Source organism: Leopardus geoffroyi, chromosome D1 (assembly GCF_018350155.1).
Source record: "Leopardus geoffroyi isolate Oge1 chromosome D1, O.geoffroyi_Oge1_pat1.0, whole genome shotgun sequence".
NCBI lineage: Eukaryota > Metazoa > Chordata > Mammalia > Carnivora > Felidae > Leopardus > Leopardus geoffroyi.
This window is the reverse complement of record NC_059329.1, coordinates 62,752,126-62,768,461: the sequence shown is the minus strand read 5'-3', so window position 1 is coordinate 62,768,461 and position 16,336 is coordinate 62,752,126. Positions and strand designations below refer to the sequence as shown.

The 16,336-nt window shown below is 38.7% G+C and overlaps 1 protein-coding gene across 1 annotated transcript; it reads right to left on the bottom strand.

The window, feature by feature from the left end:
* Window positions 1-670: 670 nt before the first annotated feature.
* Window positions 671-1,761, bottom strand: LOC123600458 (olfactory receptor 52N2-like). Its single transcript, XM_045482512.1, is given in 1 exon segment — window positions 671-1,761. A coding segment is annotated over 1 exon segment (963 nt). The 5' UTR covers window positions 1,634-1,761.
* Window positions 1,762-16,336: the final 14,575 nt, after the last annotated feature.

Here is a 16,336-nt window from a genome sequence, read left to right as displayed (position 1 = left end):
GTTTCTCAAAATTCTACTTGATATCAACTCCAGAGGGTACTTCCCAGATTACAATGAATTCCAATAATCATATTTACTCCGGCTTCATTTGTATGTACATGAATACATAAATAGAAATCCAAATAATTACCCAGGCAGCAGAACATCAGTAATAAATGAGCAGACAAGGAGGAATTTGTTCTCTAAGCTATACAAGTTTCACATAAATATTGCTTAAAAGGGATGGTAGTACCCTTGGAATTCAGCACAAACATTGTGGGCGAGTGTTTCTGGCTTCCCTGCACCTATGTAAACTGTCCATTCTTCTGGAGTCTCTCAGCTATCTGACCGTCTTTGTTCTTTTCTATACACTCCCACAGAGTGCCTTAGACGAAAAACATTAATCGTCAAAAGTTTACTTCAAATTCTAGATTTTCTATTCTCTGAATTCATTCACCAGGACTAACTAAAGTTTACCTGTGTGGAAAATAATATTTTTCCTATCAATTTTATTGTTCTTTCAAATTAAAAGTCTCAGATTAAAAGTTTTGTGATTATTTCATAAATATTATAGCAGAATATTGACAGGTAGTTTCTCCTGACATCATGGTTGTGAATTCTGCATCTATTCATTTCCTCCAGAATGTTTTTCTTTACCCTAATACTAAATGCAGAATTTTATAACATAGACTTAGCTCATACTCAAAATATCTTTCTCTGTAAAAAATAATTTGATCACTCCTTCACGAATCTGCTTGGTCTGCATTTCAGAGACAATTGGATTCAAAGTGGGAGGCAGCAACATGTAGAGGTTGGCTATGAAAATATGAACATGGTGAGATATGGAGCGTCCCCCAAAGCGGTGAGTGAAGAAGTTAAAGAAGGCTGGGACATAGGTGATAACAATAGCACCTATGTGTGATGTGCAGGTGCTAAAGGCTTTGTGGCAAGCATCTGCAGATGACAGATTTACTACAGCACAGAAAATCAGAGTGTAAGACATGCAGGTACAGAAAATATCAAATCCTGCAATCAATATGACAGCTACTAGACCATAGATAGCATCAATCTTGATGTCGCCACAGGATAATTTAGCCAATGACTTGTGGTCACAGTAGGTGTGGTGGATGAAGTTTCCCCTGCAGAAGGGGAGATGTGTGATCAGGAAAGTAAATGGGATTGTGAGCAACACACTTCCACTGCAGGGGGCAAACCCAACCTTGGTAATCGCAGTGTTGGTGAGGATGGTAGAATAGCGCAGAGGATAGCAAATAGCCACATAGCAGTCCAAGGCCATAAGCACGAGCACAGCACACTCCATACTTGTCAGCATGTGGATGAAAAACACGTGCACAAGTCAGGCATTAAAGTCGATCCCTTTGAGATTGAACCAAAAGATACATAACATATTAGGGACATGCAAAGTACATGCATTAGCGTCTGTAAGGGACAGCAAGGACAGGAAGTAGTGCATGGGCCGACGCAGGACCTCCTTGTGGCTAATGAGGTGGATGAGCCCACAGTTCCCAAGGATAGCAATGATGTACATGATGCAGAATGTCAGGGAGATCCAGGTGTGTGCAGCTTCCACTTTAGGAATCCCATTGAGAATGAAGTATCTTGGTGTCAGCCTGGAGCTGTTGACTCCATACATGATAGTCAATTGCAAAGCATCTTACTTTCTATACCAATAAAAATGTCCTATACAAGAAGATGGTAGTGACATTAATTTCATTCTGAGACAAAAGATGAACAAGCATTTTGCACAATATAAATAAAATTTAGGAGAAAAATAATCTTTTTGTACACTGTTATTTGATACTACTGAGGTACTCCTGGGCCTCTTAATGAATCAAAAGGACACTAACATAGTGCATACGTTATAGCAGAGACCCGATCTCCCTTGATTTTATTCTGTAAAGGCTGTTTTTGTGCACATGCTCATATTCTAAGCTGTTCACTAGTGCTTGTTTCTGCTCCCTTGACCAATTTCCAATTTATCGTTCTGGTTTAAACAACACTGGTTCTCTTGACTTCTCACATAATCTCCTTCTTCCAAGAAGACCTTGAAGATGTGTTTACTGGATTATAATCAATTAAATCATATGAGCCCTTATTACATACAGGTAAAATGTGTCTACTTATTACACACAGGTATAATAGGGCTAAGCATGATCTAGACTTTGCAAGTCTACACCTTTCAAGTTTGGATTTTCCAAGTCAAAATAATCAAAGACATGGTTTCATGGGTCAAAAATTACATAATAGGTTATGACTTACAAATGATGGCCACAGTCATTTTGCACTATATATCTGGTTGTTCACGTGAAAGATTTTACTACTTGCATTTAACCAATGACATTGTTAAGTTCTGTGTAATCCTCACAATTTCTCTTGCTTCTCCCAAATTTCCATGTAGATAACCATGCTATATAAACATTCATAATTATTTTAGTTCCCTTTAGTATATTATGTTTAGCCTCAAATAACTCTGAAGATTATACTGGATAGGTGAAAGGTTTTTTAAATAATTTGTTTGTTTTTGAAAACAATTAGCTTTCTACCTTTCTTTTATGTCTGGGAAGTTGTTTTAACCTGAAAGTTTTTTGATTGAAATTATAACTTTGGGTCTCTTTCTTTCTGTTTTGTTTTTGAGAAAACTCCTCTTTATCTTATATTTTTAAAAGTTTTTCATTAGTTGTTGTTTGCAACTTGACTTATTCATTTTTCCTGCAGCGGTATATTGTATATTTCATTGCATTTACAAAAACTAATTTATATATTCCTTTGTTATATTTCAGTTTACCCCCTAAACAGTCTTTCCAAAGTTCTAACATTCATTGTCCATATTTCTCTCTCTCCATTGTGTGTGGTGGGGGAGGGGGTAGAAAAGAGAGAAATTTACCCTAAGGTTGTTTCTATATAAGTGGCTGGTTTGTGTGTTTTCACCCATTACCTTTTTTTTTTTTTTTTAATTTTACCAAAACCTGTATCCCTGGGTATGTCTTTTTTTTAATATGAAATTTATTGTCAAATTGGTTTCCATACAACACCCAGCGCTCATCCCAACAGGTGCCCTCCTCAATACCCATCACCCACCCTCTCCTCCCTCCCACTCCCCATCAACACTCAGTTTATTCCCAGTTTTTAAGAGTCCCTTATGGTTTGCCTCCTTCCCTCTCTGTAACTTTTTTTCCCTTTCCCCTCCCCCATGGTCTTCTGTTAAGTTTCTCAGCATCCACATAAGAGTGAAAACATATGGTATCTGTCTTTCTCTGTATGACTTATTTCACTTAGCATAACACCTTCCAGTTCCATCCATGTTGCTACAGAAGGCCATATTTCATTCTTTCTCATTGCCAAGTAGTAGTCCATTGTATGTATAAACCACAACTTCTTCATGCATTCATCAGTTGATGGACATTTAGGCTCTTTCCATAATTTGGTTATTGTTTAAAGTGCTGCTATAAACATTGGGGTTCAAGTGCCCCTCTGCATCAGCACTCCTGTGTCCCTTGGGTAAATTCCTAGCAGTGCTATTGCTAGGTCATAGGGTAGATCTATTTTTAATTTTTTGAGGAATCTCCACACTGTTTTACAGAGTGGCTGCATCAGTGTGCATTCCCACCAACAGTGCAAGACGGTTCCCTTTTCTCCACATCCTCGCCAGCATCTATAGTTTTCTGATTTGTTCATTTAGCCACTCTGACCAGCATGAGGTAACATCTCAGTGTGGTTTTGATTTGTATTTCCCTGATGAGGAGTGACGTTGAGCATCTTTTCATGTGCCTATTGGCCATCTGGATGTCTTCTTTAGAGAAGTGTCTATTCATGTCTTCTGCTCATTACTTCACTAGATTATTTGTTTTTTGGTGTGGAATATGGTGAGTTCTCTATAGATTTTGGATACTAGCCCTTTGTCTGATATGTCATTTGCAAATATTTTTTCCCATTCTGTCAGTTGTCATTTAATTTTGTTGATTGTTTCCTTTGCAATGCAGAAGTTTTTATCTTGATGAGGTCCCAATAGTTCATTTTTGCTTTTAATTCCGTTGCCTTTGAGGATGTGTCAAGTAAGGAATTGCTGTTGCTGAGGTCAGAGAGGCTTTTTCCTGTTTTCCCCTCTAGGGTTTTGATGGTTTCCTGTCTCACATTCAGGTCCTTCATCCATTTTGAGTTTATTTTTGTGAATGGTGTAAGAAAGTGGTCTAGTTTCATCCTTGTGCATGTTGCTGTCCAGTTCTCCCAGCACCATTTGTTAAAGAGACTGTCTTTTGTCCATTGGATATTCTTTCCTGCTTTGTCAAGATTAGTTGGCCATACATTTATGGGTCCAATTCTGGAGTCTCTATTCTATTCCATTGGTCTAGGTGTCTGGTTTTGTGCCAATACCATAATGTCCTGATGAATACAGATCTGTAGTAGAGACAAAAGTCTGGGATTGTGGTGCCTCTCGCTTTAGTCTTCTTCTTCAATATTACTTTGGCCATTAGGGGTCTTTTGTGGTTCCATACAAATTTTAGGATTGCTTGTTCTAGCTTCAAGAAGAATGCTGGTGCAATTTTGATTGGGATTGCATTGAATGTGTAGATAGCTTTGGGTAGTATTGACATTTTAACAATATTTATTCTTCCAAACCATGAGCATGGAATGTTTTTCCATTTCTCTGTATCTTCTTCAATTTCCTTCATAAGCTTTCTATAGTTTTCAGCATACTGATCTTGTACATCTTTGGTTAGGTTTATTCCTAGGTATTTTATGATTCTCGGTGCAATTGTGAATGGGATCAGTTTCTTTATTTGTCTTTCTGTTGCTTCATTATTAGTGTATAAGAATACACTAACGCAACTGATTTCTGTACATTAATTCTGTATCCTGCGACTTTGCTGAATTCATGTATCAGTTCTAGCAGACTTTTCTGGTTTTCCCTGTATAATATCACGTCATCTGCAAAAAAGTGAAAGCTTGACTTCATCTTTGGTAATTTTGATGCTCTTGACTTCCTTTTGTTGTCTGCTGATGCTAGCACTTCCAACACTATGTTAAACAACAGCGGTGAGAGTAGACATCCCTGTCGTGTTCCTGATCTCACGGGGAGAGCTCTCAGTTTTTCCCCATTGAGGATGATATTAGCTGTGGGCTTTTCATAAATGGCTTTTATGATGTTTAAGTATGTTCCTTCTATCCAGACTTTCTTGAGGGTTTTTATTAAGAAAGGATGCGGAATTTTGTCAAATGCTTTTTTCTGCAGCGATTGACAGGATCATATGGTTCTTTTCTTTTCTTTCATTAATGTGATGTATCACATTGATTGATTTGCAAATGTTGAACCAGCCCTGCAGCCCAGGAATGAATCCCACTTGATCATGGTGAATAATTCTTTTTATATGCTGTTGATTTTGATTTGCTAGTATCTTGTTGAGAATTTTTGCATCCATATTCATCAGGGATATTGGCCTGTAGTTCTCTTTTTTTGCTGGGTCTCTGTCTGGTTTAGGAATCTAAGTAATGCTGGCTTCATAGAATGAGTCTGGAAGTTCTCCTTCCCTTTCTAGTTTTTGGAACAGCTTGAGAAGGATAGGTATTATCTCAAGGATAGCTTGAGAAGGATAGGCTTTACATGTCTTGTAGAATTCCCCTGAGAAGCCATCTGGTCCTGGACTCTTATTTGTTGGGAGATTTTTGATAACTGATTCAATTTCTTCACTGGTTATGGTCTGTTCAAATTTTCTATTTCTTCCTGTTTGAGTTTTGGAAGTGTGTGGGTGTTTAGGAATTTGTCCATTTCTTCCAGGTTGTCCAGTTTGTTGGCATATAATTTTTCATAGAATTCCCTGATAATTGCTTGTATTTCTGAGGGATTGGTTGTAATCATTCCATTTTCATTCATGATTTTATCTATTTGGGTCATCTCCCTGTCTTTGTGAGAAGCCTGGCTAGAGGTTTGCCAATTTTGTTTATTTTTTCAAAAAACCAACTCTGGTTTCATTGATCTGCTCTACAGGTTTTTTTTTAGATTCTATATTGTTTATTTTTGCTCTAATCTTTATTATTTCTCTTCTTCTGTTGGGTTTGGGGTGTCTTTGCTTCTATTTCCTTTAGGTGTGCTGTTAGATTTTGTATTTGGGATTTTTCTTGTTTCTTGAGATAGGCCTGGGTTGCAATGTATTTTCCTCTCAGGACTGTCTTTGCTGCATCCCAGAGCGTTTGGGTTGTATTTTCATTTTCATTTGTTTCCATATATTTTTTAATTTCTTCTCTAATTGCCCCGTTGACCCTTTCATTCTTTAGTAGGGTGTTCTTTAGACTCCATGCTTTTGGAGGTTTTCCAGAATCTTTACGGTGGTTGATTTCAAGTTTCATAGCATTGTGGTCTGAAAGTGTGCATGGTATGATCTCAATTCTTGTATACTTATGAAGGACTGTGTTGTGACCCAGTATGTGATCTATGCTGGAGAATGTTCCACGTGCACTCAGAAGAAAGTATATTCTGTTGCTTTGGGATGCAGAATTCTAAATATAAATAATTCTAAATATATATATTCTATATATATCAAGTCCATCTGATCCAATGTATCATTCAGGGCCCTTGTTTCTTTATTGATCCTGTGTCTGGATGATCTATCCATTGTTGTAAGTGGTGTATTAAATTCCCCTGCAATGACCACATTCTTATCAATAAGGTCCTTATGTTTGTGATTAATTGTTTTATATATTTGGGGGCTCCCATATTTGGTGCATAGACATGTATAATTGTTAGCTCTTCCTGATGGATAGACCCTGTAATTATTATATAATGTCCTTCTTCATCTCTTATTACAGCCTTTAATTTAAAGTCTAGTTTGTCGGATCTAAATATGGCTACTCCCACTTTCTTTTGACTTCCATCGCATGATAGATAGTTCTTCATCCCCTCACTTTCAATCTGAAGGTGTCCTCAGGTCTAAAATGGGTCTCTTGTAGATAGCAAATAGATGGGTCTTGTTTTTTTTATCCATTCTGATATGCTATGTCTTTTGGTTGGCGCATTTAGTCCATTTACATTCAGTGTTGTTATTGAAAGATATGGGTTTAGAGTCATTATGATGTCTGTAGGTTTCATGCTTGCAAGTGATGTCTCTGGTACTTTCTGGTCCTTGCAACAATTCACTCACAGAATCCCCCTCAGTATCTCTTGTAGGGCTGATTTAGTGGCGATAATTCCTTCAGTTTTTGTTTGTTTGGGAAAACTTTAATCTCTCCTTCTATTTTGAATGACAGACTTGCTGAATAAAGGATTCTCAGCTGCATGGTTTTTCTGTTCATCACATTGAAGATTTCTTGCCATTCATTTCTGGCCTGCCAAGTTTCAGTAGATAGGTCTGCTATTACTCTTATGTGTCTACCTTTGTATTTTAGGGCCTATTTATCCCTAGCTGCTTTCAGAATTTTCTCTTTATCCTTGTATTTTGCCAGTTTCACTATGATATTTAGTTTAGAAGATCAATTCAAGTTATGTCTGAAGGGAGTTCTCTGTGCCTCTTGGATTTAAGTGGCTTTTTCCCCTCCAGATCAGGAAAGTTCTCAGCTATGATTTGTTCAAGTATACCTTCAGCCCCTTTCTCTCTTCTTCTTCTGGAATTGCTATGATACTGATATTGTTCTGTTTTGTTGCATCACTTAGTTCTCTAATTCTCCCCTCATACTCCTATTTTTTTTTCATCTCTCTTTTTCTCAGCTTCCTGTTTTTCCATAAGTTGATCTTCTAATTCACCTATTCTCTCCTCTGCCTCTTCAATCTGTGCTATGGCCACCTCCATTTTATTTTGCACATCATTTATAGCATTTTTAATTTCATCATGACTATTTTTTAGTTCCTTGATCTCTGTAGCAATAGATTCTCTGCTGCCCTCTATGCTTTTTTCAAGCCCAGCGATTAATTGTATGACAATTATTCTAATTTCTTCTTCCACTATATTGCTTAAATTGGTTTTGATCAATTCATTAGCTGTTGCTACTTCCTGGAGTTTCTTTTGAGGAGAATTTCCTGTCTCATCATTTTGGGTAATCCCTGTGGTAGCTCCAAACTACAGGACACTTTCCCTGTATGTGGAGTGGTGTGGAGCCTGTCTGGGCTGCTTGCACACTGCCAGGCTTGTGGTGCTGCTTTGATGGGATCTGGCCAAGGGCATATTAGCCAAGGTGGATCCACTAGGTGCACAGGGGTGGGAGGGGCAGGCTTATCTTGCTTTGCCATGGGTGCTCTCCTGCAGGAGGGGCCCTGCAGCACCAGGAGGAAGGCCAGCTGGTTGGAGGGATGGATCTACAGAAGTACAGTGTTGGGCGTTTGCATGATGCCAACAATTTTGGTGATGGGAAGTCTTTCCCTTTGGAATTTTGACTGGGAGATGGGAGAGGGAAATGGCGCTTGCCATCGCCTTTGTTCCCCCACTAAGCTCTGTCCTTTTGGGACTCAACAACTCTCCCTCCCAGCATCCTTTCACCCTCCCTGCTCTCCGAGAGCAGAGCTGTTGACTTTTAACATTCGAGATGTTAAGTCCCACTGGCTATCAGAACTCACGAAGTCCGGCCCCTCCGCTTTTGCAAGCCAGACTTAGGGGCTCTGCCTTGCCCAGCGGGCTGACCCTCCACTGCCCTGGCTCCCTCTCACCAGTCCATGTAGCATGCACGGCCTCTCTGCCCTTCCTACCCTCTTCTGTGAGCCTCTTGTCTATGCTTGGCTCTGGAGAGTCCGTTCTACTAGTCTTCTGGCAGTTTTCTGGGTTATTTACACAGATGTGGGTGGAATCTAAGCGATCAGCTGGACGAGGTGAGCCCAGTGTTCTCCTATGCCACCATCTTCCCAAAATTCTCTCCTCACCCATTACATGAACAAGTGGAAACCTTTTGAAATGACACCATATAAACAATATATCAATATATAAAAATGAGGAAAGCAATTTTCTTTCTAGAAAGCATGAAAAGATTAGAACTGATGGCTTGTTAAAGCAAATTGTCCCACTGTAAAATGAGCAAACCATGGAAACATTAAGTATACCATGGAAATTTTCACCACAACTTGGAACATAATAAGCAAAATATATAGTGCATTCAAAATTATTTTTAGTATTATTACATTATTTTGCTTTACAAAATAAATGAGACAATCTAGGCATTCCATAAACCTTTAGGCTCCTTACATCTCACTCAGAGCAAAAGTGACATCCCTGTATTATTTACAACATCCTGTACAATTAGAACTCTTTGGCATCTCTAGGATTGCCTCCCATTGCTCTAACCCTGATCCCCTCAGCCTCTCCATGCCTACTGGATTCTTCTCAAATTCAGCAAGCATGTGTACAATCCATGGCATTTCACTTGCCACTTTCACTGCCTGCTTTGTTATTTGCCAGAAAATACCATGCTAAATACCTTCACCAGTTCCAGGTCTGATCTCAGTGTCAGACCCAAGGTAAGTCTTTTCCTTACCCTAATTCAAAACTGCAAACCCTAGACCTCTGCCAATTTTGGCATAATCTCTTCCTCGCCACATTTTCTGTACTCCACGGCAATTACCATGTTCCTTGGTCGCTCACCAGAATTTTAAAAATCGATATGCACAGGAATTGCTGTCTATTTTGTTCACTGCTGTGTCTCTTGCACTTAACATAGTAACTGGCACAAGAAAAGAGTTGTAGAATGAATGGATGGATGGATTTCAAAATATCCTTTTTGGTTGATCCTCTTGCTTGTATATAAATACCTTAACAAATTAGTGTGTGTATGGAAATATCAGAGTATCTGGAGTATGGGAAACATGGTTGCAAGATGCTTGGAATCCTAAAGATTTTGTTTGTTTGTTTGTTTGTTTGTTTGTTTGTTTTCTTTTTTCTTTCTTTCTTTTTGTTGTGAAATTGGAGATAATTAAAACTGGTTTGAGTACTTGCAGTAAAGGCAAGTAATTGCCTTTTGTATTATTTTGCACACTTGAAGGTCATACATATGATGAACAAGAAAAGTTATAGGAAAGTAGATTAGGGTTGTCGGATTGTTATTCATTCATGCAGATAGAAATCCCTAGTAAGACAAAAAGATTCCTGTCATCAGACGTATTAAAGCAAAGGGAGAATGACATATGTCACGAATGTTGTCATGAGGAAGTTGGGGTCCACTATCACTGGAATTCCTTCCAACTCTTGCACTAATTCATTTTCACTGGTAGAGATTTTACCACTTCCCAAGGAAGACTGTTCCATCCACAGGGAGAAGACATTATTGTGCAGTCTTTTCCAAAGTTCTGATTTTGATTGCTTTTCTATTATTGTGCAGACATTTGCTTGCCTATAATATTACCTCTTTGGTCCTTATCACATGAGCACTACAGTGCCTAAACCACACTTAATTTTCCCCCCACCTCTCCTCCCTCATAAAGGCAGTTTGTGAATCTCTTTGGTTTCAGAAGTCTAAAGAATGAGGTAACTAGTCCTCCACATTCAGCCACCCTCTAAATCCAATCCCTGCTCTCTAGTTGCAGATTTTCTGTACATCTTTATGTATATTTTTCCCCCTGGATCACCCACACCCACCCTGATGTTTTAAAATCTCCATTTGTAACTGGTATTGCTCAGGAAATTGTACAGCATTGGTTAGGAACGCTATATAACAACTCTTAGTGGTTTCTCTGGGGGCTTTTCCAAGAAAAAGGGGAAAATGTTTCTGATGCTACACAGATAGATGTCCCATAGGTCATCTCTGATGGGGGAGGAGCTAAATTTAGCTTTGTTGAAACTAGATCTACACAGACATCTCCTGTTATCTGAATATAGAGTGTTCCTATGAAATAGTATGAAGCAAAGAAGCAATTACGATGTATTTAAGTGGAAAATTTTGTGAGCATTTCTGGACCTGTCTTGGGCTTTTCTGATACGTTAGAGCACATCTTGTTAATGGATGCACGAAATAAGTGGAGATAAAGCACAGATGCTCACAGACACACTTCAAAGCTGTGAGAGCTTGATGCTGACATGCTGAGTGTGGTTCCCAGGGAAGAAGCTTGGCAGGGCCACTCTGTCTGCTCAGGTGTTCATTGCCTCTGCAACAGGTCACTGTAAAAAGAAACACTGACTGCTAGTATTGCTTTGAGCCTTTTTTTATACGAGTGAAAATCTTTGATTTCTTTTGTTTATCAAAAACAGTACCAATATGGGTCTTTTGTAAAAGTGAGGTGGCATAACACAAACTTTCAAAAAGTGGGGAATACCTGTATTTAGAATATATTTGAGCCAGGAGGAAAAGTCTCAACAGTTAGACTTAAATTTTATCAACTTTTCTCTAATGGAACATGTGAACTGTCTGGTATCCGTTACAATATAAACGTCGAACTGTAACTGCCTTCCCAGTGTTTCTCAACTGTAGCCTCAAAACTGAATCGTGCACCTGCTCTATGTACATAAGAAACCTGAAAATATATGTCTATACAAAGACTTGCCCATGAATGTCTGGAGCAGATTTATTCATAATAGCCCCAATCAGGAAATATATGAATATCTAATAATGCAAGTGAGTGAATAAAGGAATTTTAGTAAATCTATACATAGATGTACAAGAAGTAAATTAAGAGAATATACCACCAATACTCACGAAGCTGGAAGCATCATGCTCCCTGATTTCAAATTATGTCACAGATCATAGTAATCAAACCGCATGGTACTGGCATACAAACAGAATAGACCAATGGAACAGAATCAAAAGCCCTAGACCCCTATCTTATGTCACTCACAAAAGTTAACTCAAAATGGATTAAAAACTTAAATGGAAGATGTGAAACTTTAAAACTTCTAGAAGAAAACATAGGGGGCAATCTTGACTTCAGTCTTCACAATGAATTTTTGGATATGACACCAAAGACACTGGAACAAAAAAGCAAAAATCAACTGGGACCGGGCTGCCTGGGTGGCTCGGTCGGTTAAGCATCCGACTTCAGCTCAGGTCATGATCTCATGGTTCGTGAGATCAAGCCCTGCGTCGGGTTCTGTGCTGACAGCTTGTAGCCTGGAGCCTGTTTCTGATTCTGTGTCTCCCTTTCTCTCTCTGACCCTCCCCCGTTCATGCTCTGTCTCTCTCTGTCTCAAAAATAAATAAACGTTTAAAAAAACTTAAAAAAAATCAACTGGGACTGCATCAAACTAAAAACTTTTGTGCAGCAAAACGGGTTATGAACATTAAGGAGGGCACTTCTTGGGATGAGCACTGGGTATTATATGTAAGTGACCAATCACTGGAATCTACTTCTGAAACCAACACAACACTGTATGTTAACTAACTTGAATTTAAGGAAACAAATGACAAGAAAAAAAATCTACACAGCAAAGAAACAAAATGAAAAGGCATCCTGCAGATGGGAAAAATATATTTGCAAACCATACATCTGGTAAGGGGTTAATATCCAAAATATGTAAGCAATTTATATAATTTATTAGCAAAAAACACCCCTAATGATTATACTAAAAATGTACAGAGGACTTAAATAGATATTTTTTAAAAGAAGACATACAAATGGCCAATTAGTACACAAAAAGGTTCTTAACATCCCTAATCATCAAGGAAATGTAAACGAAAACCACATGGAGATCACCCTAAATCTGTTACATTGGCTACTATTAAAACCAAACAAACAATATATAACAAATGCTGGTGAGGATGTGGAGAAAAAGGAGCACTTGTGCACTGTTGGTGGGAATATAAAATGGTGCAGCCACTGTGGAAAACAGTATGGCGTGCCCTCAAAAAATTGAAAATAGAAATACTATATGATCCAGCAATCTCACTTTTCATGAGATAAAATCCCTGAAAGAGATTGAATCATTATCTCAGAGAAATATCTGCACTCCTATGTTCATTGTAGTATTATCACAACAGGGCAGGACAAGGAAACAACTAAGGTATCTATAGATGGATGAATGGATAAAGAAAATATATATATATTCGATGGAATATTATTCACCCATATAAAAGAGGGAAATCTTGCCATTTGTGACAACAGGATGGGTCTTGAGGGATTTTGCTGAGTGAAGTAAGTCAAGCAGAGAAAAACAGTATGATCTTATATTTGGAATCTAAAAACATCAAACTCATATAAACCATAAAATGGTGGATGCCAGAGAGAGAAGGGTTGGGAAAATTAGGAGATGTTGATGAAAAGTTACAAAATTGTTGTTATAAAAATAATAGATTCTACAGAATCCAATGTACAGAATGATGACTATAGTTAACAATATTGTGTTGTATTCTTGAAAGATGCTAGAGAGTAGAGCTCTGATATTCTCAACATAATAACAATAATAAAGTGGTAACTGTGTGAGGTGAAGAATGTTAAGTAACAGTGCTGAGGTTAACATTTTGCAATACATACCTGTATCAAATCATCGCATTGTATACCTTAAAATTACGTAATATTTTATATCAGTTATATCTCAGTAGAGCTGAAGAAAGGTACCTATAAAAATCTATAGCAAATATCATACACAATGGTGAATTCTTTGAGGTTAATCCAGAGTTACTGTCTCAGCAATGGGTTACACTTTGCTAAACATCCCAAACACTTTTTTCAGGGTGTGTGATAAAATTCTAAGTGAATTTTATCAACCAGCAAGCACAGGCATGTTATTAGAAATTACATATGTTATTATAAGCACTTAGTCAAATAAGATTTTTTCTGAACTTCACTATGCCTAATCATGTCCCTGATCACTCCTCCTGTTAAACATTGCACAAGAAGCATATTGTAGCTAGTGCCATGAGGCAAGCAATAAATGCAAAAACAACAACAACAACAATAACAACAATAACAACAAAACACACACACACACAAACACAAGAAAAGGAAAACAAAATGTTCTTCATTCACAAAGGGATGCTATATGGGGGAGGGGCCGAGATGGCTGAGCAGCATGGAAGTTCTCTGCTTCTCTCCTCCCTGAAATGCAGCTAGATCAGCACCAAACCATTTTGCACACCTAGAAAATTGAACTGAGGACTAACACAACAATCTGCATGATTTGTGCCACAGAACTCAGTGGGTATGTGGTGTAGAGAGGTGAACTGAGAGAGAAGCCGCAGAGGGCAGGGAGCTGTTTTTATGGAGAGAGGACAGGAAAAGGGGGGAGAGTACAGGAAAAACACTCCCCCCAAAAGTACCTGGGAGAAAGAGAAAGGGTGGAAACACCCACAAGTGACTGAACAAGAAAGGGAGACAGGAGAAAGGAGAGGGTTTAAATACCATTAGGATTCTAGAAACAGGGGAGACCAGAGTCAGAAATTCCACAGCTCCATACATGGTGGTGCTCTGGTGGGAAGGGCGAATCCCCAGGGGCAGGCAGTGAGGTCTGAGGGGTCTGTGGGCCACATGGGGAGAAGCAATTCCCCTGCTAGGGGGGTATTTGTTAGAGGCCCTATGGCCTCCCACAGGCAAAGCTCCAGCAGACCTGAGAACAGATGATTCCTGGTATTGGAACAAAGACACCAGGGTGTGGTGAAACTTGGCACCTGCTGTGTGTTGTGATTTACCATAATCCCTTTGCCACTACTGGATCACATGAACTCTTTCTGGGGCAACCCGGCAACTGGCCACAATCTCTGAGTCTCTGCGCAATGCAATCGCACAAATGCTCCTGCGGGCAAGCTGATACCTAGACATTGCCTGGCCAGACCTTCCTCCTGAGGGTCGGAGCAGGTCCAAGTCACAGGGCCCTCAGAAGTGAGGGGTTTGGAAACACAGTCCCATCTGGAATAAAACTTGGGAGGGAGGTGCCTCCTGGCAGGCTAATGGCTTTGATGCAGTTTAGAAGCAGGGAGTGGATGGAAGCTGGAGACAAAGGGAGTGGTGCTTGAATGCCAGTGGGTGAAGAGCCCACAGTTCTGGTGCTAGAGACAGGGAAGTTGGGTGACACCATTTTCACCTCTCCTGTGCATGAGCATACCCATGCACATGTGCTACACCAGTCCACCACAGTAATCTAAGAAGCGACAGCGAGTGGAGAATGAACACTTTACATCAAGCCTCATCCAACTGCATCAACCAAGCCCTAGAGGACCACCACAAGTCTCTCAGCCTGCTTTGAATACGGAATATAAACTGCTTCATACATTGACTTCTAGGGGAAATTGGATGTGGTATCATGCAGATTTCATTGTGTTCACTGGTCATCTATTCAGTTTTTTTTTCTTTTTCTTTTCTTAATCTTGGATTACAGAAAGAGAAAGAAATTATTTTTATTTTCTATTATTATAAAACATTTTTTTCTATTTTTTTACTATATTTTTTATTTTTTGTAAATTTTTTATTCTATTTTACTTTCTTCATTTCATTTTATTCTATTTTATTGTATATATTTTTTTAATTGTTTAACGTTTTCTTACTTTTTTTCTTTGTTTTTCATTCTCTCCTTTCTCTATTTTATCAAACTTCTTTCTTTTTTTATTGAATTCTTTAAATGTTTGTTTATTTTTGAGACAGAGACAGAGTGTGAGCAGGGGAGGGACAGAAAAAGAGGGAGACACAGAATCCAAAGAAGCCTCCATGCTCCAATCTGTCAGCACAGAGCCCGATGCGGGCTCTAACCCACAAACCGTGATATCATGACCTGAGCCAAAGTCGGACATTTACCTGACTGAGCCACCCAGTCATCCCTCAACCTTCTTTTTCTTAAAAATTAACTAATTAGTTAATTTGTTTGTTTATTTATTTATTTATTATTTTTTTAAATTTACATTCAAGTTAGTTAGCATATAGTGCAGTAATGATGTAGGAATAGATTCCAGTGATTCATCCCCTGTATATACTACTCAGTGGCCATCCCAGTGCCCCTTGCCCATTTAGCCCATCCCCTCACCCACAACCCTTCCAGCAACACTCAGTTTGTTCTCTGCATTTAAGATTCTCTTATATTTTGTTGCCCTCCTTGTTTTTATATTATTTTTGCTTCCCTTCCCTTATGTTCACCTGTTTTGTATCATAAATTCTACATATGATATTTGTCTTTCACTGACTGACTAATTTCACTTAGCATAATACCGTCTAGTTCCATCCACATAGTTGCAAATGGCAAGATTTCATTCTTTTTGATTGCCAAGTAACACTCCATTGTATATGTATACCACCTCTTCTTTATCCATTCATCCGCCAACGGACATTTGGGGTCTTTCCATACTTTGTGTATTATCGATAGTGCTGCTATAGACATTGAGGTTCATGTACCCCTTCGAAACAGAACACCTGTATCCCTTGGATAATATACCCAGTGGTGCAATTGCTGGGTAATAAGGTAGTTCTATTTTTAATTTTTTGAAGAGCCTCCAAGCTATTTTCCAGTTTGCATTC